Source organism: Desmodus rotundus, chromosome 3 (assembly GCF_022682495.2).
Source record: "Desmodus rotundus isolate HL8 chromosome 3, HLdesRot8A.1, whole genome shotgun sequence".
Taxonomy (NCBI): Eukaryota; Metazoa; Chordata; class Mammalia; order Chiroptera; family Phyllostomidae; genus Desmodus; species Desmodus rotundus.
In genome coordinates this window covers 201991637-202016558 of record NC_071389.1, presented here as the reverse complement: position 1 = coordinate 202016558, position 24922 = coordinate 201991637, and the positions used below count along the sequence as shown (strand labels likewise).

General features: G+C 58.7%; 2 protein-coding genes across 20 annotated transcripts; one reads left to right on the top strand and one right to left on the bottom strand.

Moving 5' to 3' along the window:
- Positions 1–189: 189 nt before the first annotated feature.
- RABL2B (RAB, member of RAS oncogene family like 2B) lies at positions 190–9561 on the top strand. Of its 19 annotated transcripts, none has more exons than XM_053919863.2 (10): positions 190–249; positions 1423–1565; positions 3212–3304; positions 4586–4615; positions 5577–5656; positions 6176–6330; positions 8223–8334; positions 8516–8613; positions 8956–9039; positions 9209–9561. In XM_053919863.2, exons 2-10 carry the CDS (start codon positions 1459–1461, stop codon positions 9317–9319), a joined length of 870 nt encoding a protein of 289 aa, XP_053775838.1. In that variant the 5' UTR covers positions 190–249; positions 1423–1458; the 3' UTR covers positions 9320–9561. The 19 variants fall into 19 exon arrangements, with proteins under 19 accessions (XP_053775838.1, XP_053775839.1, XP_053775852.1 ...); XM_053919864.2 differs by having other exon boundaries at positions 207–325; XM_053919877.2 differs by having other exon boundaries at positions 210–290; positions 6251–6330; positions 8223–8269.
- A 936-nt stretch (positions 9562–10497) lies between these two features.
- On the bottom strand, positions 10498–22474 carry ACR (acrosin). The gene is made up of 7 exons (XM_053919815.1): positions 22398–22474; positions 21413–21610; positions 20918–21201; positions 18207–18352; positions 17251–17769; positions 16166–16295; positions 10498–10814 (listed from the first exon to the last, which is right to left on the bottom strand). The coding sequence occupies exons 1-7, from the start codon at positions 22472–22474 to the stop codon at positions 10498–10500; spliced, it is 1671 nt and encodes a 556-aa protein (XP_053775790.1).
- Between the last annotated feature and the right edge of the window lie 2448 nt (positions 22475–24922).

The following is a 24922-nucleotide window of genomic DNA, read 5'->3' as shown; positions in this document are numbered from 1 at the left end:
GACTGCGGCGCGGGAGCCCTGGCTCAGCCCCGGCCCCCTACCCCCATCCCCCGCTTCCCGCCTCTGGCGCCCCAGGCCCATCCGGCGGCCTGGCGTCCTCCCCGCTGTCCTCCCGCCGGCACTGCGCTAGCCAGCCGCGCCTCGCGGGGTCCTTCAGGCCTCCATCCGGGCAGCCCGCATCCGGGTCCTCGCGCGGTTGCGTAGCAGCTGCGGCGACGCGGCCGAGTCGGAAGCTGAGTGCGGCTCTGTGTGAGTCCCTCTGGCCGGCAATCTGTGGCGGGTCCCGGCAGGTGCGGGGCCCGGGAGGCGTCTGGTGCCGTCCGCGGTGCGCAGCTTCGCTGGGGAGGACGCAGCCACTGCGGTGGCAGGACGGAGGGCGGTGGTCCGCAGACTTGGTCGCTGCCCCCAAGGGTCTGTTGAGTGGGAGTTGCCAGTGGGTCGGAGAGCAGCAAGCAGACGCTGCCGGTGTTCGAGCCTCGCGCGGTGTTTGGCTGCCGAGGGGCTGCGGGAGGCGAGGCCAGGGGCGCCCCGGGTTAGCCAGGCGCAGCCGCTGCCTGAGTGCTTGCGAGAGTCCCGCAGGGCGCCGTTCCGGAGACGCGGCCGCTGCGCGCCCCCGTGGCGGGCGCAGCCGCAGGGACGCTGTGGCCGCGGGGTCTCAGGTCCGCGACCGCGCGCGAGTGGTGCAGGCGCAGCCAGCTCCGCGTCGGAGGCGGCCCGGGCGCGGCAACGTTTGCAGAGGGACCGTGGCGGGAGGAGACCTGCTGTTGCCAAGGTGTCCGCGCACAGGGAAGGGGCGGGGCGCGCGGGACTCCGGGGTCTGTGTTTCGCGCGTGGTGTGCGCCTCCGGCGCAGGCCCAGCGCAGCTCTCGTCGGCAGTTGTGCATCCCAGTCCGGCCCCAGAGAAGCGATCTAGGTGGAGGACCACGTTGGCTTCAGCACTCGAACTGCACTTGAAACCAGTAGAGGTTGAGAAACCGCAGAAATGGGTGTGAGAACGCCCTTGTCGGGGTTCGGGGCAGGAGGCAGGATCCGGAGGACCGGGTAGGCGCTCTGGCCAGGGGCAGGGGGACTGTCATTGTCATTCTGTTGGGACAGTACTGGCTTCCAGAGCTCCGTGTCTTTGCCGGACAGTGTCTCACAACGGTCATACGACGTAGCCACTGTTGTGTGTCCCCGTTTTACAAGTGAGAAGCCTTGCGCTGTGAGGCTTGTACTGCCTCTCCCCAGGGGACATGGGGCACGGCGGCACGGAGTGCGGCTGGAGGAAGAAGATGACAGAGTAGACTGCCCGAGAGGATCTTGCTGGGGACAAGATTTCCGCCCGCGGTTCAGCAGGTGGCAGCCTGGTGGCACTGACTAGAGAAGGATGTGAGTGCATCCTTGGGTCCCTCTCATCTGCTCTTCTCTGCCCTGTCCATACAGACAAAAGCCCCCTCCCCGGAGCTGACCCAAGAGCAGATGGCGGGGGACACAGCCAAACCCTGTGAGCTGGACCAGGAGAAATACGATGCGGAGGACAGCGTGAAGATCATCTGCCTGGGGGACAGCGCCGTGGGCAAGTCCAAGTGTGTTGGGAGATTGGGAGAGAAGGACCAGGCCCACAGTGGGTCTGGGCCACTGGGAAAGCCCTCCAGGGGCAGAGGAGCCCAGCTGTTGTGGGAGCCTCGGGGGTAGTCCCTGTGGGAGCCCAAGTGTGCCATGGGGAAGTGATGGGAGAGCGGGGACCCGAACGGCACCAGAGTGGGCCCTGGTGCAGCGGTCTGGGGCGGGGAACCAAGACCTGTAAGGGGTTGTGAACTGAGAGACCGAAGGTGGAGGCCGTGGGAAAGCCCAGAGGAACGTGTGACCGGTGTGACCAGCACAACCAGGGACAGACTGAGGACAGGTGGTGAAAATGCCTTTTCCTGGAGGGCCTCACTGAGACTGAGGAAAGTCGGCAAAAAGGAGGACTGACCACACTCAGCACGAAGGGTGGTTTATTCTCTTAACTGACGCTGGTGCCCATGTGCGTGGGCGGGGGGGGGATTTGCCCAGGTGGAGACTGGACGGGAGGCTCTGTGGTGCTGTCGCTCACCCAGCGGGGGCCCATGTCCATTTCTGCCGTCAAATGATGAGGGTGGACTTGGTCACTGTCAGGCATCTTGTGTGGTCTGACCTCCCAGGGGCTCGGGAACCAACTAGGATTCCACCTTCATCTTTCACTAACGTGTCCTTGGACTCAAGTAGCTGTGAATGATTCTCTAAGGCAGGGGTGTCCAACCTTTGGGCGTCTCTGGGCCACACTGGAAGAAGAAGCGTTGTCTTGGGCCGCATGTTAAATACATCGTGACATGTAATCACAAAATAATCTCATGATGTTTCAAGTAAATTTACAATTTTGTGTTGGGCCGCATGCAGGCTGTGGGCCACGGGCGGCGGGTTGGACACCCCTGCTTAAGGCTTTGCTGGTTTCGGGCCGTCTTCATGAGCTCACACCCCAGCACCCAGTGCAGCTCTGGTTTAGTCTGACGTGGCCCCATTTGTTTGTTTTTTCTTTTGTTGCCCTCGCCCAAGGGCACATCCAAAAAAAAATTTTAAAAAATGATGTCAGAGAGTTTGTTGCCTATGTTTTCTTGCAGGAGTTTTGTGGTTTTAGATTTTACGTGTAAGTTTTTAATCCATTTTTAGTTTGTTTTTGTATGTGGAGTAAGAAAGTGGCCTACATTCATTTTTTGTGTATGCGTATCTGTGCAGCTTTCCCAGCACCATTCATTGAAGAAACTGCACCCCACTGTATGTTCGTGCCTCCTTTGTCATAGGCTAACTGGCCACATAGACTTGGGTTTATTTCTGGGCTCTCTGTTCTGTTCCATTGGTCTGTGTGTCTGTTTTTATGCCAGGACCAGGCTGTTTTGATGACAGTGGCCTTGTGGTACAGTTGGATACTAGGTAGCGTGATCCCTCCAACTTTGTTCTTCTTTCTCAAGATTGCTGTGGCTATTTGGGGTCCTTGTGGTTCCATATAAATTGTAGGGTTATTTCTCCTACTTCTGTGGAAAACGCCATTGGTATTTTCATTGGAAGTGCGTTGAATCTATGGATTGCTCCTGGGCAATAGGGACATTTTAACGACGTTAATTCTTCCTGTCACTGGGTCCTTACTCATGTCTTCTACCTCTGTGCAGAAGAATAGTCCACTGAGGAAGCGTTGTGCATTTCCGTCTCCCTCCAGCACACCTGCCCTCGCCCAGTGGTGCGTTCTCAGGAAGCTGCTTCAGCGGCCTTGTCAGATGACTAACATCCGGACCTCGCAGTGGTGGCGCCTGTGGGTGTCGCTTTGCATTTATTTTATTTTACTTATTTTTAGAGAGAGGGGAAGAGAGGGAGAAAGAGGAGAGAAACATTGATCGGTTGCCTCTCACACACCCCTAGCTGGGGACCTGGCCTGCAACCCAGGCCTGTGCCCTGACTGGGAATTGAACCAGCGACCTTTTGGTTCGCAGGCCGGCACTCAGTCCACTGAGCCACACCAGCCGGGGCGCTGCATCCTGTTGGAGGGTTTTCTGGTTCCTGGTATGAGGACGGGTTTTCTGCTGGAACTTAGACACTCTGAACATCATGTTATTTCACCAAGAGGCCACACTGCACATGCCCACCACCTCTGACCACTGTGGTCTCAGCTGACACTGTGGCGGGGGGGGGTGGGGACGGGGAGCCTGCTCCCTGCTTGGCCTTGTTGGACACCCACCGGCTTGGGGCTGTGGTTGGGAGCCTCCTCACAGTGTCAGAAGCGTGGAAATCTAGGCCGCTCACTCAGCCTTTGCTTGTGGGGATGGAGGCGTGGCTGCCGGTTTTTCGGTGGTGTTTGGATGGTGGTTACAGTCTGCACGTTTCTGATGTAGGCCCTGGGATGCAGTAACACACGAAGCAGCCAAGTCCTGCTTTCATGAGCACCCCTCTACCAGGGAGAGGCAGTAGGGGAAGACTGCTGTTTCCGTGGGTGTCCCCTGCAGGGCGGCGATCAAGCACACGGTGATAACGAGCTTGATGCTGGTGAAGGTCGCAGCGCTCAGGCGACACCTAACCCCGGCCCGGGAAGACCACACAATGCTGGGGATCGGCTTTCAGGCCAAGGGCACGGTCCCCTGGCCTCCGTGTCCCACGCACAGAGGTGGTGCGTGGTGCCCGCAGTGTGCAGAGGTGGACAGCGCAGACCTCAGCCCCACATGGTGGTGCTCACACTCACAGCAGTGAGCTGTGTGCTGTGAGAACCGGTCATGGCGAACCCCGGGCTCAGGCATGGGGAAGGGCCTGATGGCACAGACTCCCTCACTCAGGCGCAGGGTTAGAGTCAGCCGGTCACACACACTGTCTTAGATCTGTGGAGTTCACCACGGCTCCCACGGTCTCTGGTGCAGACTCACAGCAGAGCTCAGACGATGGGCCTTTCTTTCTTTGGCCGGTGCTGGTGACAGGCTGCGGGGGACCTTCAAGGCGGTAGGGAAGAGGGGGTCCTGTGTGGCTGTGGAGTGAATGGGGGACATGGGGAACATCAGCTGGGGGATCTGGGGGCTGCTCCTGACTACCCTGCACGGTCTCCTTACAGACTTATGGAGAGGTTTCTCATGGACGGATTGTATCCTTCGAGGACTGACGTGCTCCTGTCCTGCGCCTCCCCACCCTCCCGCCGGCCCGCCCTTAGCCTACCCCGTGCCCCAGGGTCCGGAGATGGGGGACGGGTGGGAGAGCGCACAGGCTTCGTCCTGCGGCGTCTCCCCAACCCACACGGTACCACGCGTGCTCGATGCGGCATGCTCAGCGCCCACTCGTCCTCGGCTTTGCTCTACGTCAGGAGAGTGCTGGAGTGGCCGGCGTGCTGGTCAGACGCCGGGAACTGTGTGCAGACCACTTAACCTCTCCGACCACAAAGCTCGGGCTCCCGGGCACTTAGGAATTCTCTGGTGGGAGTGAGTTTCATAAAATACGAGCTGCCAGCTCCCCTCTTCCCACGAACAGTCGAGCACCATGGGTTTGGAGGGAGACCTGCTTGGCATGGGGGCGGTTTCCCAAGCTGCCCAGGTGAGCCCCTGAGAGCCACAGGTGCTCGGAGTGTGTCCTGCCACACCTCCCATCGGGTCCCCTCCACCCACCTACGTGTCCCGGCTTTGCAGGGTCCACCGCCCAGTGTCTGGCAGCGTCGGGTAGGGTTGTCCCCGGTGTTCTCTTGGGTTCCCACACAGGCAGACGACAGGCCCTGGCTGGTCCGCAACTGGCCCGTGCAGGCTTTCTTCCCAGAGCGCCCGTCTCGCTCAAGTTGCCGTTTCCAAGCACATGATGGCGTTTCCGACAGCCACTCTGTGAAATTCTGTTCCAAGATCCCCCTGACCTAGGTGGCTGGGCACACTGCCAGCTGCCCCTGCCCCTCGCCTTCCATGGAGCTGGTGCCAGGAACACCTGAGGCTGATCCCTTGTCCCAACATCCATTCAGTTTAGAATCTGAATAATGCCAAAAAGAAAAGGAGAGGACCCGTTCCGTCACACCCTGCCCCCCCTTCCTTCCATCCCTGGTGCATCCTCACTCCTTAACCTGGAGGCAGTCAGCCCCAGCAGCTGTCCACCTACGCCCTGACCCTGTATAAGCACACGGCCACGGTGGACGGCAGGATGGTGCTTGTGGGTGAGCAGCAAGGCCGGTTCCTCTGATGCTCAGGTGGGGGGTGGGGGTGGAAGGGAGGACGCTGAGGGCCTTGAGGCCTGGCGGGGCAGGCAGCACGGGGCCCATTCCTGTGCTCCAGCCTGGGGTTCCAAGCTGGCCCGTGTGCAGAAAGAACAGTGTGGTCTCAGTATCATCTTCCCCAAAGGGTTCCGACTGTCAGCGAGGTGACAGCCCTGCCCCTGGCCAGGCCTCACTTCCCACCCAGCCGTGGCCACCATCTGCGGTCATCCCACGGGGACATCGGCCTGGTTTTGGCCTTGGAGGGCCCTGCATCTTGGGGGATGGAGCAGGGGGGCGTCTGCCTTCTCCCTCTTGGGCTTCTCCGTCCCTCTGTCTGCATTCTCCGTCCCTCTGGCCCGTGTCTCCTCTCACCCGCCCACATGCACACAGCGGTGCGCAGGCCTGGCGGGCCACATGCAGGCTGCCCGGGTCCTGACAACTCTCACCTGCATGCTGCGGGGTCCCCGTGCCTCTGCACAGAGACCTGCGTGGAGATGCACGGCGTCTCTGCCCTCCAGCGCCCGTCAGGCGGTCAGAGCTGTGTTCACGTTGCAGACTTTTGGGACACAGCAGGCCAGGAGCGGTTCCAGAGCATGCACGCCTCCTACTACCACAAGGCCCACGCCTGCATCATGGTACGAGCCCAGCTGGGAGGCAGGCAGAGGCTCAGGGCAAGTCTGGCCTGAGGGCTGGGGGAACAGGGGCCCAGCAGTGCTGATGGGGCTCCCAAGGCCTCCCATGACCACCACCTGGTGCTCTCGCTAGGGGCAGACGCTGGGGCTGAGAGGACCCTCCCTCCCCAGCCAGCCACTTTCTCTCCCTCCCAGCCTTCACTTTCTGTGCAGAACACAGCCTTCCACCAGGTGCCCTTGGCCAGGGAACAGTGTCACAACAGGACAGGACTCAGCCGTGGGAAGAGCCAGCACAGGGGGGAAGATTCGTGTCAACCTGTGTCCTTTAGGGCCTGCCCCTGAACTCCCGGGCTCCGTTCTCAGGCCCTACTATCCCTTAAGCACAAAAGCCCTTGAAATCTTCCAAAATTTTAACTAGTCTGTGTAAGGGGACAAAACCAAAGGAGGATGACAGGGCGAGGCAGTGAGGGTAGTGTTGTGCCAGAAGTCGCAGCATCAGGGATGTGAGAGCTGGGAGGGGCCCCAGCCGTCTAGGGTCGGTTCTGCACTGGCCTTCGGTGCTTTGCTCTTACTCCCTTCCCTCGAGGAGTGACCTCCTCCTGCCTCTGACGAGTCTCCAGGGGCTCCTCTTGCACCCTCTTCTGAGGCTGGGGGTACCCTAGCCTGCTTCTGCGATGACCACATGGGAGGGACTCCAACAGCCCCAGAGGGAGCTGGGGTTCTGCCCTCCCCCTGAGCCCCGGCGGGGACGACCCCTGGTACTCACCACAAGCAGCGGGGCCTCCGGACACCAGGCCTGGGCACAGGGTGGCCGTTGGGTGGTGGTCACAGGAGGCAGCCTGGTGCAGAGCAGACTCTAGAAGTTTCATTACAAGAATGCTTTATAAGAAGTCCTTCGGGAGTTCAAGACCACCTGGTCATTTGTTGGCCCTGGGCCCGGGGGACTGTGGAGGATCCTGTCAGGTGCACCTCCGACAGCCCTGGTTGTGCTGGCTTCCGCCTGCCGCCCACTCCCACAGAGGGCTAGGTGATCGAGACAGGACAGCAGGTGGCAGTGCGCTGTTGAGCAGGGTGGCCTGCGCCTCTGAGTTGACTCTGGAGCAAGTGGTGGGCCTCGAGTGGCTGCCGAGAGGGGCTTCAGGGGTCCCTGCAGCAGCAAGTCAAGGTGCTGAGGCTCTGTGGGCATTTTAAAACAGGTAGAAAGTGCAAGTTTCAACAAGTTAATAAGATTATAAGATACAAAGTCATAAAATAAAAAATTACTTTTAAGAAGTTTAAAATACAGCCCTGGCTGGTGTGGCTCAGTGGATTAAGTGCCAGCCTGAGAACCAGAGGGTCCGATTCCCAGTCAGGGCACATGCCTGGGTTGTGGACCAGGTCCCCAGTGGTGGGTGCGTGAGACACAAACACACATTGATGTTTCTCTCCCTCTTCCCCTCTGTCTAAAAAGTAAATAAAATCTTTTTTAAAAAAGTTTAAAATACAAACTGAACAGAAGGTTAAACAAAAGCTTAGAATTTAAAAGTAAATAATAGTAACTAAAGGGAAATTCTGGAGACATTTAAAATTATTACAAAGGGACTTTAAAACAGTTTAAGCAATAAAAATAGTAGACTAAGGCAAAAAGTTTACGATTTGTAACAAACTATCGATTAGTGAGATGACACAGCTTGTTAAAGCAGGCAAATAAAATTAGGTGACCAGGTAAGAAGTGGAAAATGAAGACCTTGGAAACCACTCTTGGGACTGGAGGTGCTGGGAGGTGTCCTCGCAGAGGGCTGCCCCTGGCAGCAGTGCCCAGTCTGGGCTCCCATTCCCGCCTCTGTGGGGGCAGGTGACCTGGGCGGCGTGCGGGGACCTGACTCCCCTGAGCTGCCTTTCTCTGCTCACTGCAGGTGTTTGATGTGCAGAGGAAGGTCACCTACAGGAACCTGGGCACCTGGTACGCGGAGCTTCGGGAGTTCAGGCCGGAGATCCCGTGTGTCCTGGTGGCCAATAAAATCGACGGTGGGGCCCTCCCTGCCTCTGGTGTCCACGGTTCCCGGGGTCCCGAGACACACCCTCGGTCGCACACTGTCACCTCCCTCCCAGTAAACACCCTGCTCCCTAGAAAGGGGCCCTGTGACCCAGCCTGCCAGCCCCTCTCTTTCCCTTGATGACTGTCTGGTATCCCACCTCCTCTCTGCAGCGGACATAAAGATGACCCAAAAAAGCTTCAGCTTTGCCAAGAAGTTCTCCCTGCCCCTGTACTTTGTCTCAGCTGCAGACGGCACCAATGTCGTGAAGGTAACGACAGACAGCAGAGGCAGCCAGTGAGGTGGGGTTGCGCAGTGCGGGGACCGGGCAGCTCCCACTGGCTGGGGTGACTGCAAGGGGTGGGGCCCTGGGGCAATGCGCTGGGCCTATGATAGGCAGGGTCCCTGCAACTGTTGACAGAGGGGCTGGTATGCCCACGGACCACACGTGGAGGCAGGGTGATGGGAAGCAGGTGCATTGAGGGGTGGCCTTGCTGATTTCAGGGGTGCAGTGTGGTGTGGACTTAGGACGGGGCCAGTGGGTCCAAGACAGGCAGAGCCCAGGTCCCTGGCATCTGCATCCAAGGTTTCCTTCCTCCCCCACCTCCCACAGCTCTTCAACGATGCAATTCGATTGGCTGTGTCTTACAAACAGAATTCCCGGGACTTCATGGATGAGGTTTTGCAGGAGCTCGAGGTAGGTCAGGCCCAGTGTCAAGTGGGACCCAGGAAGTGGCTCCCAGTTGGAGGGAGTGGAACACAAGCGGCTCCAGAAGACAGCACCTATGGGGTGTGCCCCGCCGCAGGAGGTGTCACTGCAGGGGGGAAGGTGCGGGGCCAGGCCTCACCCACAGCCATGTCCACAGAACTTTGATTTGGAGCCAGAGGACGAAGAGGACCGGCCTGAGGACGAAGAGGACCGGCCCGACCACGAGCAGGAGCAGCGTGGCCACCCTGAGAGCCCGGCCCCCTCCTGAGTCCAGAAGGAGGCCCCTGCTGCCCTCCAGCCTGCCCGGGACACCAACCCTTCCACCGTGAGCCCCTCCTGTACTTCAGGCCGGGAGGGGCCAGCCCCAGCAAGCACCCTTGACACAGGGAAGAGGTCCACCCCAGGGCCTGAGGCAGAATGAGGGACCGGTCCCTCTCCCCAGGGTCAATCGTGAGGGGCTCGGGGAGCATGCTTGGTGTGTATCCTAGATAAAAGGAAACTTGGGTCGCTGTTTTGTCTCCCTGGTCTGACCTCAGGACCTGTTTGTTGCATGTCCACCGAGGGACTGCTTCTATCCCTGACTGCCCATTCCCATCCCTGCAGAAAGTAGGGGCTCCATCCTTTTTCATTCCCCGTTTCCCAGCCAACCTTTTTAAACACTGGTTCTGAGCAGGGAGTTGTTCATGCCACAGGTGTTTCCGGAGCCCTTTAGGTGCAGCCAGAACATTGGTGCCTGGCCAAGGTCACAGGCATAGGTGTGCCATCAAAATCCAGCGAGCAGGTGACAGGTGTGCCGTACTTGGTGCACAGACACCGTTGTTGGTAAACGTCAAGGGCCAGAGCGGCCTCCACGAGGTGAGCTGTGCCATTTTGCATGGGAGACCTTGCAAGGAGAGCATCGCTGAAAAGCCCGACCTCAGCGTGAGGTGCTCCTGCGCAGCCTCAGCACTGGCGTTGGGCGCAGTACCAGGGCGGGCGCTGCAGGAAGCCCCGCTGCCCTGGCCACGTCTCCCCACCACCTGCTGCTCGCTCCTGGGTTTTACCGACCATTCTGTATGTCATCCCCATTGTGTTTGCTGGCTTCCTGTGTTCTCGTTCACAGTAAAGGCTCAGTTACGTAAACATTGAGCACACGTGTGTGCCTTGTGTGTCTGGATGTCACTGAGCAAACGCACAAAAGAACCTCCTCAACCACGTGAGGGAGAGAGGTGGTGTCCAGGGTCGCCCGGGTCAACTCTCGATGTGCTGGAATGGGCCATTTCACTGCCATTCAGGGGCTTTGAAAGAATGAGTTTTGGGAGAACGAACTTTTTCCCCTTTAAATTATGATATTTACAATTTTAATTTCAGAAATTAAACCTGACCAGGGATTTTCAAGAATGTGTTACCCTATTGAGGTGCGCTTTTAAAATACACACACACACACAAAACCCCAAGGACCCAGGGTTACTGTAAATAACAGGTACTTCGTAATATAACGCCCTCACTGAGTTCTGCCTCGAACACCCTACCATTCGCTGTCAGTGTGGGTTTCGCAGAACCATCTCGCCGCAGGATCCCTAGAGGCAGGGCCTGAGAAGGCAGTTCTTGTCCATGCACCTCCCCGGGCAGTTCTCTCAGCAGGGTGGACGGGACCAGGGCGTCTATGAGCCGTCCCTCAGCACAGAGCGACCGGGGCGAGTGCTCAGGCAGGATGCTGGCCACGGCCACCACCCGGACGCTGTTCAGATTCATCTGCTTCTTAAAGTTCACCCTGCCCTGACCTGCACAAGGAGTGACACCCCTGAACTCTTGAGGTGGAATTTATGTAACAAAATTAACTATTTTAAAGTAACCAATACGGTGCCCTATATACAGTTACAATGTTGAGCAACTATTACCCCTAGTTCTAAACCATTTGGTGTGGCTCAGTGGATTGAGTGCCAGCCTGCAAACTGCAAATTTGCCAGTTCGACTCCCAGTCAGGGCACGTACCCAGGTTGCAGGCCAGGTCCACAGTAGGGGGCGCACAAACGGTAACTGATGGTATCGATCACATATCAATGTTTCCCTCCTGTCCTTTCTCTATGAATTGTAAAAAATAAATACAACACATTTCTACCACTTGAAAACCCTTTGCTCATTGAGCGGTTTCTCCCTCCATCCCCTGGCGGATACAGTCTGCATTCTGACTGGATTTCTCTCGTGGGCATTGCATATGAATGGAATAATACAATGTGTCACCTTTGGTGTCTGTCTTTCACATAGCATAACATTTTCCAGATGTATCCATGTATCACGTACCTCACTCCTTTGCAGGGCTGAATAACGACCCAGTGTAACTAAACACAGCGATCCGTTTCGCTCCCGCTGGGTGGGCGTCCAGGCTGTTTCTGCCCAGCGGTTGCTGTGGCCACCGCTGCTCTGCACAGGCTCGAACACACACGTCTGTGGGCACGGGCACTCAGCTCTCGGGGTTGAGCCAGCTCGCATGGCTGTGACGACTTACCATGGACCGGATGGCCTACCGCAGGTGTTTGCTCTCGCTGCTCCAGAGGCCGGGAGCTCCGAGGCGCTGGCGAGGCAGAGTTCATGCTGAAGCCTCTGTCCTAGCTTGTAGGCAGCTGCCGTCTGACTGTGCGCTCACGTGGCCTCTACCGTGCGTTCAAGCCGAGAGAGAGGGAGGCAGGAAAGGAGACATGGAAGACGTGTAGAAGACGTGGAAGACCACACATCCGACGACCCCGTCTTGACATCTGGGTTAGGGGTCCACCCTTAGGACCTTGTTTAAACCTTAATTCCCTCCTAAAGACCCACATTTTATTGGGAAGCTGTGTTCAGAACACGCCCCCTCATGATCAGGAAACTGAGACGTGCAAACCCCGAGTGGAGACCCGAGGTGCTGCCTGCAGTGACGGCCACGTGGACCCGCCCCTGAGGGGCCGTCTCTGTGGGACCTCGGCAGGAGGCACGGGGAAGGGCTGGAGAGACCTGTCCCCACAGGGGACCGACAGGACCACCCTGAGCTGTGCGCACCCATCTTTCCACCGGAAGTGACCACGTGCGGCTTCTACGACCAGATCAGAAACACCCTGCTCCAGGCTTTTCTGCTGTGAAGCGAATGCCCAAATCCCGAGGCGGGAGAGCCCGTGTGGCACTCTCTCTGAGACCCAGTGGTGGCGGCAGGACTTCAGGGGCAGGGCGCAGGGACGCATTCCTGGGGGATGCTGGGCAGGTTCACAGAGTGGGGGGGTGGATCAGCTAACGGTGTTTGTGTCAGCCACCAGAGCTTCTCCCACAATTCTGAAGCCAACTGCACCTCAACAGGGACTTCGTTCCGAAGAGTTTTTGAATGGCCTGGAAGTCAGTGGAACACCTCCTAGAAAATGGGAGAGAAGTCCCTTTGCATCCACAGCCTGTTGGTTTTCCGTGTGGAACTTCCCTTCCAGAGGCTCACTGCAGCAGAGCGTGGCGGTCGGCGTGTGCAAAGACCAGAGTATTATTTGACCCCTTTGACATACTGCAACATTTAGGTCATCTGGACCAAGGTGGGAACTCACTGAAGCTTGGATCCCTATCTCAAAATTTTAAAAATACAAAATTAAAATTAATGAAATACTACAAATGCACTCAAAGTATATAAACTGAGGGATCCTTTGACTCCAGCCAGGCTGACATGTGTCAGAGCAAACTGAGTGTGAACTGGGCTTTGCGTGCACAGGTGCCTGACACAGTGAAGGGACCACCAGCCCGCGGGTGTGTGCAGTCACATGGCGTGGGCGGGGCTCTCTCCTGGGCTCCGCATGCTCTCCCTTTATCTTTTCCTTAATGAACAATAGCGTGGAAATGAATAAATTCTCACGAACTGCTGATCACAACGGGGGTTTCTACAGCTCTGGGGGAAAGAAAACCATCAGTGGGGCAAGGCCAAAGCATTTGTTGGAAATAAGCAGCAAAATGAGCAAGGACTCAAAAGGTCAACGAGGCGGCCCAGGAAATGCTTCCTGGGCAGGGCACACCCCCTCCCCCTGAAAGCAGCAGTCGCCTACCCGCCTGCATTTGTGGGTGGTGGTGACGATGACCGATGACCGGCTGGCAGATGGACAGCAAGCCAGGGCTCTCCTACGTCACGACCACTCCCAAGACACCCGGCCCCAGTGGGTGAGAACAAGTGCCTTCTGCTGACTCAGTTCCAGCGGGGACACAGGGCCCTGGAACTCCACGGAGAGAGAGCAGAGACGTGGAGCAATGAAACACAGGTTACAAAATATGACCTCTGAGGAAAAAGTCTGGGGAGGACAAAGAAGCTGTTGCCGTTGTTGAATAGTCCTAAGTTATTAATTGGGGCTTTTACTAAAGAGCTCAAAGGGAGAAGTAAGATGGCGAGCTGCTGTCTGTCTCCGGGAAAGACAGAGCACAGGGGAACGAGGACCGTACGATAAAAGGGCAACATGAACAGTTAAGGTTCAGGAACTTCTGGGGCAGGAATCGCCATGAAGTCGTCTATTTGAAACCGTTTTTTCTTTTTAAGAGAATAAAAACTTTAAATATTAAATATACCGAATGGCTTTTCAAGGTTCCCCCCAACACTTGTCTGTAAAAGCTCAGGTTGTAACAAAGATGATGTCATAAGGTGCACTGGAAGCACCTTTCTGAAATTTGCTCCATACCTGGAAAGACGGAGCTCACAATTTAGTTTTGTGTATTTATGTAATGCATGCATGAGAGCAATGAGTAAAGATGTTATTTTTATCCACGTAAGATCCTCGGATGTTATTTTTAATTTAACCTGGTAAATTGAAACTGGACCACGGTTTTGTTCATCTTGAAGAATCCACATAGCATGATAAGTCGTGTGAGGATTTTGTTTTAAATATATTGTTATTTGGGTATAGGAACTTCAGAGAGGGTCTAAGAGACTGGGTACTTTGGTATATCTTTTTTACTTAAAGATTTTATTTATTTATTTTAGAGAGGGGAAGGGAAGGAGAAAGAGAGGGAGAGAAACATCAGTGTGTGGTGGTTGCCTCTCGCGCGCCCCCTACTGGGGACCTGGCCTGCAACCCAGGCATGTGCCCTGACTGGGAATTGAACCGGCGACCCTTTGGTTCACAGGCCTGCGCTCAGTCCACTGAGCCACCCCAGCCAGGGCTGGATATCTTCATATAGGAAACAGACCTGCCATTTCTTAAGCAGGTTGCTCCTGGAATTGAATCAACAAGGACATCAGGTGGAGTTTGAAGATGAAATCGCCCTTGGGCTGCTGCTGGTGGTGTTTCTCTCAGACGTCTTCCCTCAGTGTTTGTAGTGCTTGAAAGATCTAAGTTCCACTTAGATACATTTAATTTTAGGTGTTTTTTTTCTCTACCTCCCTGTTTCCTTGGGTGCCCTCCCCATTTTGTTACCTTTGAAAGTGATTGATTGTCCTCTTATCTCACTGATAGGAACGCTAACCGTATCCATTCAGAATGCTTCAAACCTATTCATAAACTGCTTTGTCCATGGTGCAAACCCAGAAGCAAGACATGACCACACGCCCGGCAGCACGGCTGACATGGAAAGGACTGACCACACCGAGAGTCCTTGAGGAGCCTGCGGAGCTGGAACTCGCGTACAAGCTGCTGCAGATGGAGCATATTGCAACCTCTTTGGGGGGAAAAAAAGGGCAGTTTTTTTTTAAATGCTAAACATACACCTACCATATGATCCAGCCATTCCGCATGCAGGTACTTGGCCAAGACTTATGAAAGCATTTGGGCTGCAAAGACTTGTACAGAAACGCCTGCGGCTGCCCTGGCCAGGCAGCTCCGTGGGATGGAGCATTGTCACACAGCAAAAGGTTGTGGGTTCGAGAGCGTGAGAGGCAACTGACCCATGTTCCTCTCTCCTTCTCTCTCTCTCTCCCCCACCCACCCCACTTCCTCTCTCTCCCAAATCTATAAACATTTTCTCAGTTAAGGACTTAAAAATAAACATAAAAGGAATGTGCCTTGGCTGGTGTGGCTCAGTGGATTGAGCCTGCGAATCCAAAGGTTATCAGTTCGATTTCCAACCAGGACACGTGCCTGGATTGCAGGCCAGGTGCCCAGTGTGGGGCGCGCGAGAGGCAACCACACACTGATGTTGCTCTCCCTCTCTTTCTCCCTCCCTTCCCCTCTGTCTAAAAATAAAATTTAAAAACCTTAAAAAAAAAAAAAAAGAACACACACAGCTGCTCTATCTGTAAGAGCCCAAATGGAAACAAGCAAATACCCAGCAACAGCCGAACACAAAAACAAATGTGGTCCAGGCATAGAGTGAGACAGCCAGCAACAGAAAGGAACCAACACTGACACTCTACCACACCGGCGTCTCCGGCGCCTCTGCAGGCTGGAAGGGGCCGGACAGGAAAGGATACTGGCTGTATGACTCCATTTTCCTTCTGAGAAGTGCAAACCAACCTGCAGTGAGAGAAAGCAAGTCTGAGGTTGCCTAGGGCTGGGGAGGGCAGGGTCAGGAGGGCTCAAGAAGGGCCACCAGGGACTCTGGGAGGGGCCCCAAGGCTCCCACTGACAGGGCCCGGCTCTGGCTCGAGAATGGCCAGCAAGGGCCAGGCAGGTTCTGAGCTGCTGCCATTACTGTTTCTGCTCATTGGACCATGTGGCTCGTAATCTGGCTTCTGTCTGGCTCTGAGCAGCACACTGGGGTTCACTCCGCATTTAGAGGGTGACTAGGGTCAAGCCCCAGGGTGTGAGGATTGTACCCCAGGGGAGACAGCGCAAAGGCAAGGAAATGAATGATCAGGCTGGCTCCAGTCTCAGCAATGCCAGCTCCTAGCCAAGGCAGATAGAATTTTTTTTTTCATTTAAGCAAATGTCACTACTGTACACAGAGCTACAAGCCATTCGGACAAATGTGTGAGCCCTCCTGTGTGGCCCAAGCGTTTCAGGGGTCACAGTGGGCTACCAAAGGCTCACCAAAGTGCCCCTTGCCCGTGAGCCAAGGCCACCGAGCAGCATCTGCCCCGCAGCCCCGTGCCTGAGCATTTGCAGGTTTCAGCTCGGCTTTGAACACTCTGCACAGGGCTCCTGAGGGCCAGAGCCTGGTCCCAGCCCCGGGCAGAAAGGCGCTGGCCCCTCAGCCAGGTCTCCTGTACCTGCTCTGCACCGCCCTGCTGGGACCGCTCGCACTGGACACGCGCCCTCAGCCTCCTGGGCACGAAGCGTGGGCGCCGCCTGCAGCAGCTGCTCGGCCAGCGTCCAGGAGTTTTCTTTCCCCCGCAAGGGCTATTCCACAGGAACATTGTGTTCCCACCCTGGCCGGGGTGGGGCGCAGGCCTCAGCCCATCAGGGTCTCTTTCCGGGGAAGCTGCAAACAGCCACGAGCGACGGGCTGTGTGCAGATGGGTCGGCCGCTGGGCAAAAACTGCAGGCCCCGTGCGTTTGGTGTCTGCTGCCGGCCCTTCCTCCTGCGCCCATGGGACACATCGTGGTACACAGTTTTCCCTTCTCACTGAACCAGCTGACACTGGCTTCTGTTCCTTGCCGTGGAAGATCTTAAACTAAGGACTCCCGAAGGGTAAGGACGCCATTGGAAGCTCACGGGCACCCAGAGGCACCCACAGCAGCTCCTGGACAGGTTCGGCAAGCAGTTTTCCTGGTTGGCTTCAATCCAGGAAGTAATAGGGTCTAACCACAGGCCAGAAGAGAGCTGGACAGGCGGTGTTCAGTCCACCCCCAGAGCCACAAGACGCTCATCGCTTAGCCGCCTGGGGACCACGCCCTCCACACAGCGTCCTCTCGCAGGTCCTCTCTCCATACCACGGGACGGCGTGTCTGCTGTGGAGGGGCCCCACACCCCTTCCGCCCAGCCAGTCGCCCCCACGGGACCTGTTTCGGAGCTGCCCCCACCAATTTCAGGGGCAGAGACTCCGTGGGAAGTAAAGACCATACCTGGCCCACATGCCCAGGTCAACTCGGTCGTTTCAAAAACCAGCATTTCAAAAGCACGACTGATGCCCTGTACGCCATGCACTGTCCAGCAGCCCGTCTGCAGGTGGCTGGAGGAGGGAGGGAGAGTCGACGTGGGTTTGGGTCGAGTTGGGGGGGCAGATAAGAAGTCCAGAAAACATCTTATTACGGAAATACTTGTTTATTTATTTATTTCATCTTTTTCTTTCCCTTTCAGGCGTGATGGGTTCCCTGGGTCTGTTGACAGCGAGGCCAGCTCTGGGAAGCCTACAACCTCAGCATCATCGCTGCTTCTTCCACTAGAAAGGGTCTTCCTCTTCAGGGTCTCTATGAGCTGCTGCAGCCGTTTGGCAAAAGAAGGGGCTTCGGGAGGTTTAGTGGGAAGTGGGGGTGAAGGAGGTGGGGGAGGTGGGGGAGGAGGAGGTGGGGGAGGCGGGGGTGGGGGTGGAGGAGGTGGGGGGGGTCGAGGCAGGGGTTGGGATGCAGGCGGTCGAAGGGGAGGTGGTTGAGAAGGGTATCGGAAGTACCAAGGAGGGCGGACAGAAGGGCGGAAGGAGGAGGCTGTAGCGGGGCCTGTGGCCACACTGGGAGCAGGAGGGGTGCTCGGCTGAAGCATCTCCAAGGCCTTGGAACCGATCTTGGAAGCAATCCAGTTCAGATAAGGCCAGGTGGCCGTGTAGATTCCGGGACGCTTCGCTCGGGCACAGCCCACCCCCCAGCTTGTGATTCCGACGATCACATAGGTGTCTTCTCCGCCTCTTTTGCACATGAGAGGCCCACCACTGTCCCCCTGCCAGGAGGACACAGGACTCACGCTGTGCTGAGCCACTCTCCCTGCTCCCAAGACCACGGGGGTTGTGGTGAAGGGCCAGCCGGGATGGGAAGGGTGCGACGGCCCCGGGTTTCCTTGCTGTGAGGAGGGAGGAGGAGGAGCCCACGCACCCCGGCTCGTGCGGCTTCACAGGCCCACACGAGCGTGTGTGTGCACGTGGGGTCGTGGGCTCAGGCGGTGCTCGGGTGGTGTGGTCTCTGAGTTAGGGTGAGAGGGAGGCTGCACGTGGCGACTGGCCCTTCGCAGGGGCAGCTGCTGGGGGTCATCTCCACGTTCGTTGTGACCGTAGAGACGGGACCAGGAAAAGGGCCACCAGAGCCGGGCCCTGGAGCGTGTGGAGCTCAGGGACCCAAGAAAGTGGGGCCCACAGGGGCCCGGCGCCCGGGGACCGTTACCTGGCAGGTGTCCACATAGCCACTGGGGTACCCTGCACACACGTTGGTGGAACGCACACGGCCCCTGTACCACAGGGTCGAGTTGCACAGGCCAAGGTCGAGGATGTCCACGCGGGCCTCCTGCAGCACGGGTGACATCTTGCGGGCTACGGCAGGCAACTCGGTGGTCAGTGGTCACAGAAGACACTCCCCACGTCTGGGAAAGCCCTGTCTCCTCCCTCCCCTGAACCCTCGTCGTCCATAAAGCTCTGTTCAAACCTAAGAGCCAGGCGAACCGAGGCCCTGGCCTGTCCTTGCACACACACAGACAGATGGGGAGGACGGCGGAAGAGCCTGGACGAGGGACCGAGGGGGCCGTGGGGGAGGACGGGTGTGGCTGGAGAGGGCTGTGTGTGAGTGGTGGCTGGTGGCTCACGGAAGCTGCTGGTAAGATCAGCGGGTGAAAGCGGATGTGCTGAGCACGATGAGCCACACAGATGTCATCTTAGTCCTCACAGCCACCCTGTGACCTCCCTGCTCCCCAGCCAGGGGTCTGGGGCTCCCCTCGCCAAGGTCACACAGGGCTGTGGTGTGGCTTGGGTTCAGACCCGGGAGTTCCTCTCCAGGACCAAGCCCACAGTCTGGCTGGAAGGCACCCTCCCCACTCTCCTCCAGGACTCCTCCGCCTCTGTGGGCAGGACCCCCGGGTTGGGCAGGTGAGTCTCTCTCCACGTGTCCCCATCTGTCCTGAGCAGGTCATGGGAAGAGAAGAGCTGTGGCCAGGCCTCCACACAGAGGCACAGCTCTTGGGCCAGGTCAGGGCTTCCTCTGACCCCAGAAGCTCTCTCGGGTCCTGGGGGCAAAGAGGGGCCCAGTCTGGGCGTCCTGAGCTGGAGGAGGCAGCAGACAGCCCGACAGCCGACACAGCTGTGTCCTCTGGGTCAGGTGGTCCCACGGAGGGCGGGGCCCTGACAGCAACCACTGCTCTGGCCCTGCAGCCTAGCAGGTGGGTTTGGACACTGGCTGCCATGCAGATGGGGAGCAGGCGGGTCAGGCCTGGCGCGGGGGCAGGGCTCGCACGAGCTGGGCTGACCGGGAGGCAGGAGCCCCGGGAGCCCTGCGCAGGGCCAGGCCCACAGCAGAGGCGTGGCTGGCTTCCAGTGCCTTCAGTCCCCTCCCGCCCTGGGTGGGGGCAGCTGTGACAGCATGCTTGTGCCTTGCCCTGGAGGCGGGGTGACAAGGAGGTGCCGACCACCAGCTGGGCCTATGAGTCATCAAGGTGACGGAGCCCTGGGTCCGGAAAGCCTGGGCCTCGCTGTTAAGAGCCAGGTGTCCTTAAACAGAGACGGGCGCTTTCAACCCCAACGCCTGTTTCAGTTTTAGACGACAAATGCAGGAGCTCAGCCCGGTAGGGAACGGGAGGGTGACAGGGAGCAGGCGGAAGGGAAGGCCTGGATGGGCCCCAGGGCTCCAGAGCCTGAGGTCTCTTTAAGATTTGGCCTTGGAGGTGGGGGTGAGGGAAATGTGGGTGTCAAAAATGACAGAAGTCCCTTTAAGCTGAGAGGGGTCCTGGAACAAAAGAGGCCTCTGGGGAGGCTCAGGGTGTGGCTGGGAGCCCGTACTCCTGGAGAGCCCACAGTAGCGCTGGTGAGGGGCACGTGAGGCGGGCCAGGGGCTCATTAGACAGGGGCCCTGTCCTTGGCCTCAGGAGGACTGCGAGAACCCCCACGCTGGACATGGCTGGGCAGCTGGGGGTGGGGGGTGAGGAGGCGCAGAGCAAGGCAGGCCCAGGGTGGGCCGGAACACAGGCATGCCTGTGGCAGAGCCTCAGACAGCAGTAGTGGGTCAGAGACAGACGCCCAGCCAGGAGGCAGGTCGTGGGGCAGCCAAAGCCAGAGAGAGAAAGGGCACCTGCAGAGCTGCTCTCCTGGGGGATCAGGTGGTGGCCCCGCCGGAAACTGGCACAAGCCTCAGGGAGGGGAGGACGAGTCAGGGAGAAACCCTGAAACGGCTGGTTTGGGGGGGGTTACGAGAAAAGGTGGCATCTTAAACCCCACAGGGATAAACTGCCTTGATTCAGAAACCTAAATTTTCTGTGACTGAACAGGAGACATTGAGAACTAAGTCAGTATCACTTACACCCTCACTTCCCTGACATGACTGGGTGACGCCGCCTGTGCACACAGAGGCCACCTCGGTGAGGTCCTGCCCCTCCACCAGACCCTACTGCCCCCGCAATGCCCCCGCCGGTCCAGAGACACCCTGGAGTGGCGGTGATGAGTGGGGTGCATGTGGGGGCTAGGACTGCCAGGGGTGGGGGCAGAAGCACTGGGCTCTGGCCCTTCCGCTCACAGGTGGGGAAACTGAGGCCCAGAGAGGGAAAGGACTGGCCTACAGCTACAAAACCCTGCCTAGAGCTTTTCTCCCCAATTCCGGAATGCAGCTCCCGGGGTCCAGGCCCCCAGGACGGACAGCCTTGACCCCACTCTCGAAATGCCAGGTCACCCCTGTGCCTGCCCCACTGCCCTCCCCGGGCGTGGCTGTGACCCGGCCCTCGGCTCCCACCCACAGCTTCTCCAGCTGGAAACGGGCCGTGATGGGAGCCACCCAGGCACCGTGCGAGGACAGCTGCTCCGCCGGGCCTCCACCACTCCCGTTCCACCTCAACGTCCACCTCAACGTCCACCCCGGGCACAACCTGCAGTGCCCCTGGGAGTGGCTCCTGTACTCACCGTTCTCCCTCAAGAATCCCCAGCCGGTCACCCAGCAGGACTGGGACACTCGGGGTGGGCCTGCCGAGAAATGGGGCAGGCAGCCAGGTCCGAGGAGGGAGCCGCAGACAACGGGAGGGGTGATCTTCAAGAGAGCGATGTCGTTGGCCTCCAAGATGGGCGAGTAGCTCTCGTGAAGGATGATTTTCTCAACAAATCTCTCCTGGAGAGGCGGCTTCACTGGCTGGTTGCTGCCGTACTCAATCTCCCTTGCTCCGAAAACCAGTCTCCAGTCATGGGCTTTTCTGTGGGCACAGGGGGAGCCAGGCCGTCCTCCCTGTGCACCGGCTGCGGAAGCGACCCTCAGAGCCTCCCCCCGCAGGGGTCAGGGTCTGCGTGCTCACAGTCTCGTTGCCGCCAGGCCCAGAGCCCCAGGGACACTCGGCAGACACCCCACGAGAATGCCCCTGGCTGGAGGCCTTCGGAAGAGCCCCCTCCACACGTTCCCACACGTACTTTTTGAGCCTGAAGCAGTGAGCTGCGGTGAGCACCCACTGGGCATTCAGCAAGGAGCCCCCGCAGGCGTGGTACCGCCGGCTGTCGTGGTAGGTGAAGACCTGCAGGCTGACCATCCAGGGCCAGGCCCCGAGCGCGGCAGCCTGGCCTCCGACGACGCGTGTGGTCCCTTGCCGGAACCGTAGCCCACAGGGGCCACTGAGGAGAGACCGCGGGCACAGGTCATGCCAACAGTAGGCACAGCCTGTGCTCATGCCTCTGAGGAGGGCAGGGCTGTGGGGTTGGGGACGTAGGGGGGACCTAGGATCTCAAGGGCAGCCTCGAGCATGCGCCGTGCTGTGGGGCGGCGATGAAGCCACAGCCTCCAGGACGCGGGAGAGGTGTGATGTCCAGGGCCCTGTGGGTGTCACCACACGTGGGGAAAGAGGGGCCACAGGCAGTTGGGAGGATGGTGTGGGCCCGAGAAGTGCAGGACCCCTGGGGTGGGCGAGGCTAACGTGGAGTGCAGGGTGGTCCGGCCTGAGGTCTTCATCACCAGTCTTGGGGTGCAGGGTTGACCTGCACAGTGACGGACAGAGAAGGACCGCAGACAGGTGCAGGGGCCCCACATACGGGGAGGCTGTGGGGGCACTGAGGTGGGAGTTCTGGGAGCTACATCACAGGTGAGAGGCATTGAGGGGTACCCCGCAGGCTGTGAGGGCCTAAGGGGCCTGAAGGCCCTGGCGTTGCGGCAGGACAATGCCCTGGGCCCCGTGGGGCCAGCCACAGGTGGGCGCCTGTGTCTTCAGAGCTGAGGGTCTGTCTCAGGACAGGGGGACAGCAGGGGCCTGGGGGTCCTCGGGCGGGGACCTGGTAGGGTCTGATTTGGGGCCGTGGGTCCCCGGAGCTATGAGACCCACCCTGGCTTTCCCTCCGGCTCTGCATGGAGGCAGCCGGGTCTGCGCTTCGGAAGGCTCTCTGCCCAGCCGAGGCCCCGGACACTTACTCACACGTGCTGTTATCTCTGGCCACTACAGACGCTGCCAAGACCAGCAGAGCGGCAGTTGGCAGCATCTCCGCCATCGTCCTGTCCCGGGCCCGGAAGCCCGCTGACCTCACAAAGCTCTGGGGCTTCCTGGCCAATCAGCAGGGCCATGCACCCCCCACCCCCGCAGTCAGGCCTGTGGGAGCCAGCTCTACTGGGTCACCCTGCTCCCCTGGGCTGACCTCTCCAGCAGTCCTGCCCTCGGTCCCCAGACCCGGCCAGCCTCTGCATTCCTCTCTCCAGTCCGGTCCCGCCTCACCTGAGCTTTGTGGAGGGAGGTTCAGGGTCTGCCCACATCTCAAACTGTCACCCAAGGCCCTGCCCCTAGTCCAACTGGGCAGCTCGGCTCTTCCTCGGCGGCAGGCAGAGGGAGAGGCTGTGCACAGTGGCCTGACCGCCGCGTGGCGAGGCTCCGTCCCCCTGTCCCAGGAGTGCGCTGCCAGCACCCTTCAAAAGCCATTTGGACTCTCCCCAGTTCAGGGCCGCCAGGCTGCTTCCTCGGCTCCCCCAAGTATCCCGAGGGCTTGTGCCATCGGCTGGTGGGGAAACGGGCCTCCGTTCCCAACCTGCAGAGGTCAGGAGTCCCCCTCGCATTTCTGTCCTTCCTTCTGATTGTCAGGGACACTGCGAACAACGAACGTTCCCCTCGCACTCCTGAGCATGAAGCAGTGTTGCCCGCCCGACAGGAGACAAGCCCAGCCGCCTGTGGTCATGGGCCCCTATCCGGCCCCAGTGTCCAGAGGCCTGTCCTGCGCGGAGGGTTTCCAGACTGTCAGATAACCCCGAGCCCTGTCTCCAAGCCCGGGGCACCTCTCACAGGCCACTCTCATCGCAGATCACTCTCAGGGGGTCACACCCGTTCCTCTGCATGTCCCGCGGGTCTTCCCTGAGTGCCAGCTGGCTACTCTCCTGTCCCAGAATGTGAGAATGCCTCTTTCCTTCCATCTCAGGGCCGAAGGCCTTCTCGCCACCACCACCCACGGAGGGTCCCTTTCTCACGTCTCTCCTGAGAATCAAGAGGTGGCACGTGGGCTCCATCTCACCTTCAGGAGGGCTTGGACAGACACGGGCCTGACAGAGCTTACCCGCCCCACCCCCTGCCACCAGGAAGTCCCCCGTCCCTAGGGGAGCGGGGCCACAGGTTTCCTCCTCCTGCGTGTCCTGAGCGCCACACAGCCTCCTCCGACCTACAGACACGTCTGCGGTTCTCCGTCACCTCCCTGACTGTCTGGAGCTTTTCCCTCCCCTTCCTGCCTGTCAGGAGGTCTCGTCTCCCCTGCTGGAGTGGGGGGAGGTCTTCTGCACCCTTCCCAGGGTCACGACCCAGGGTCTCCTCTACCTGGTGTCAGGGGCTCATCCCTGACGGTCACCCCTTCTTCTGAGGGACAGGGGGTCTCCCTGCTCCGAGGAGCATCCAGAGGCCCCACCCCGCACACTTCATTATGAGGGGCCGGGGCATCTCATCTCCGTTTCCCAGAGGATGACGAGGCCTCCTCCCCGGGCCTGCGTGGCAGAGTGACCCCCGACACCCCCCGGGGCCAGGCCTGCACCACTCCCCTTTCTCCCCAGTGCGACCTCTGTCTCCCTGCATGAACACTGTCAGCTCTCCGCTGCTTGGGTCCTGAGATTTTCCTTTTATCTCTGCTACCCACACGTCAGGAGCCCCTCTCTCCCACCTGACTGTGAGGAAGGTCCGGCTCCCTCCCTCAGCTCAGGGCACTCGGGCCCCTTACCTGGCCCACAGGGTCTCCTACTTCCCAGACCCACAGGCCACACAGGTATGTGTCTTCTGTGAGAGTTACAGGAGGCCTCTGCTCCCCACACAAGGCCTAAGGTCTTCTTCTGGTCTTTCCCCTCCTTTCCCCCCTCCCTCCCTCCCTCCCTCCCTCCCTTCCTTCCTCCCTTCCTCCCTTCCTCCCCCTTTATGTCGGGCGGGTCTCCCCTCCTCTGTTGGAAGGTCAGGGCGTCCTGTGCTCACCATCCTGAGTGTGAACAGCTTGCAGCTCACCTGTGAGTGTTAGCAGGCCTCACCTGTTTTAAACGCGTCAAATTGTATCGGATAAATGAACCGACATAGGCTTTGGGAATAGAGTTCAAGAAAAGGCCACAGGAACTGGTGCCGTGCCACGGAAGCGTGGACCGTTACCGAAGAGGCGGTGCAGGTGTTCCCACAGGGTTTTGGTGGGCGTAGGATGGATATGGCATTTAGACCCTTGAGAATCTTCTACCAGCATGAGATGACCATTTATTTCACGTGTTAACACGTACAATTTTCTGCAAATCACAACTTTGTACATATTTCAGCAGTGGATCAGAATGTTGGATATCAAGTTCCAGATGAAAAGCAGAGCCCAGCCTTTCAAAACGCTGAGGGCTACACAGCAACGGGGCGGACGGCCCGGCGCCTGGACCCCGGAAAACAACTGTTGGACTCTGCAGGGCAGCACCCACTTCTGGCTCTAGGAGGGGCTCCAGGAGTCCCGCCT

Coding starts and splice junctions, on each gene's coding strand:
- RABL2B (XM_053919863.2), top strand. CDS start 1,459: ATGGCGGGGGACACAGCCAAACCCTGTGAGCTGGACCAGGAGAAATAC. Junction 4,616..5,576: donor AGGTTTCTCATGGACGGATT/GTATCCTTCGAG, acceptor ACCTGGAGGCAG/TCAGCCCCAGCAGCTGTCCA. Junction 6,331..8,222: donor AGGCCCACGCCTGCATCATG/GTACGAGCCCAG, acceptor TGCTCACTGCAG/GTGTTTGATGTGCAGAGGAA.
- ACR (XM_053919815.1), bottom strand. CDS start 22,474: ATGGCGGAGATGCTGCCAACTGCCGCTCTGCTGGTCTTGGCAGCGTCT. Junction 21,611..22,397: donor AGAGATAACAGCACGTGTGA/GTAAGTGTCCGG, acceptor GTCTCTCCTCAG/TGGCCCCTGTGGGCTACGGT. Junction 10,815..16,165: donor AGCAGGGCGGTGCAGAGCAG/GTACAGGAGACC, acceptor CTCCTTGTGCAG/GTCAGGGCAGGGTGAACTTT.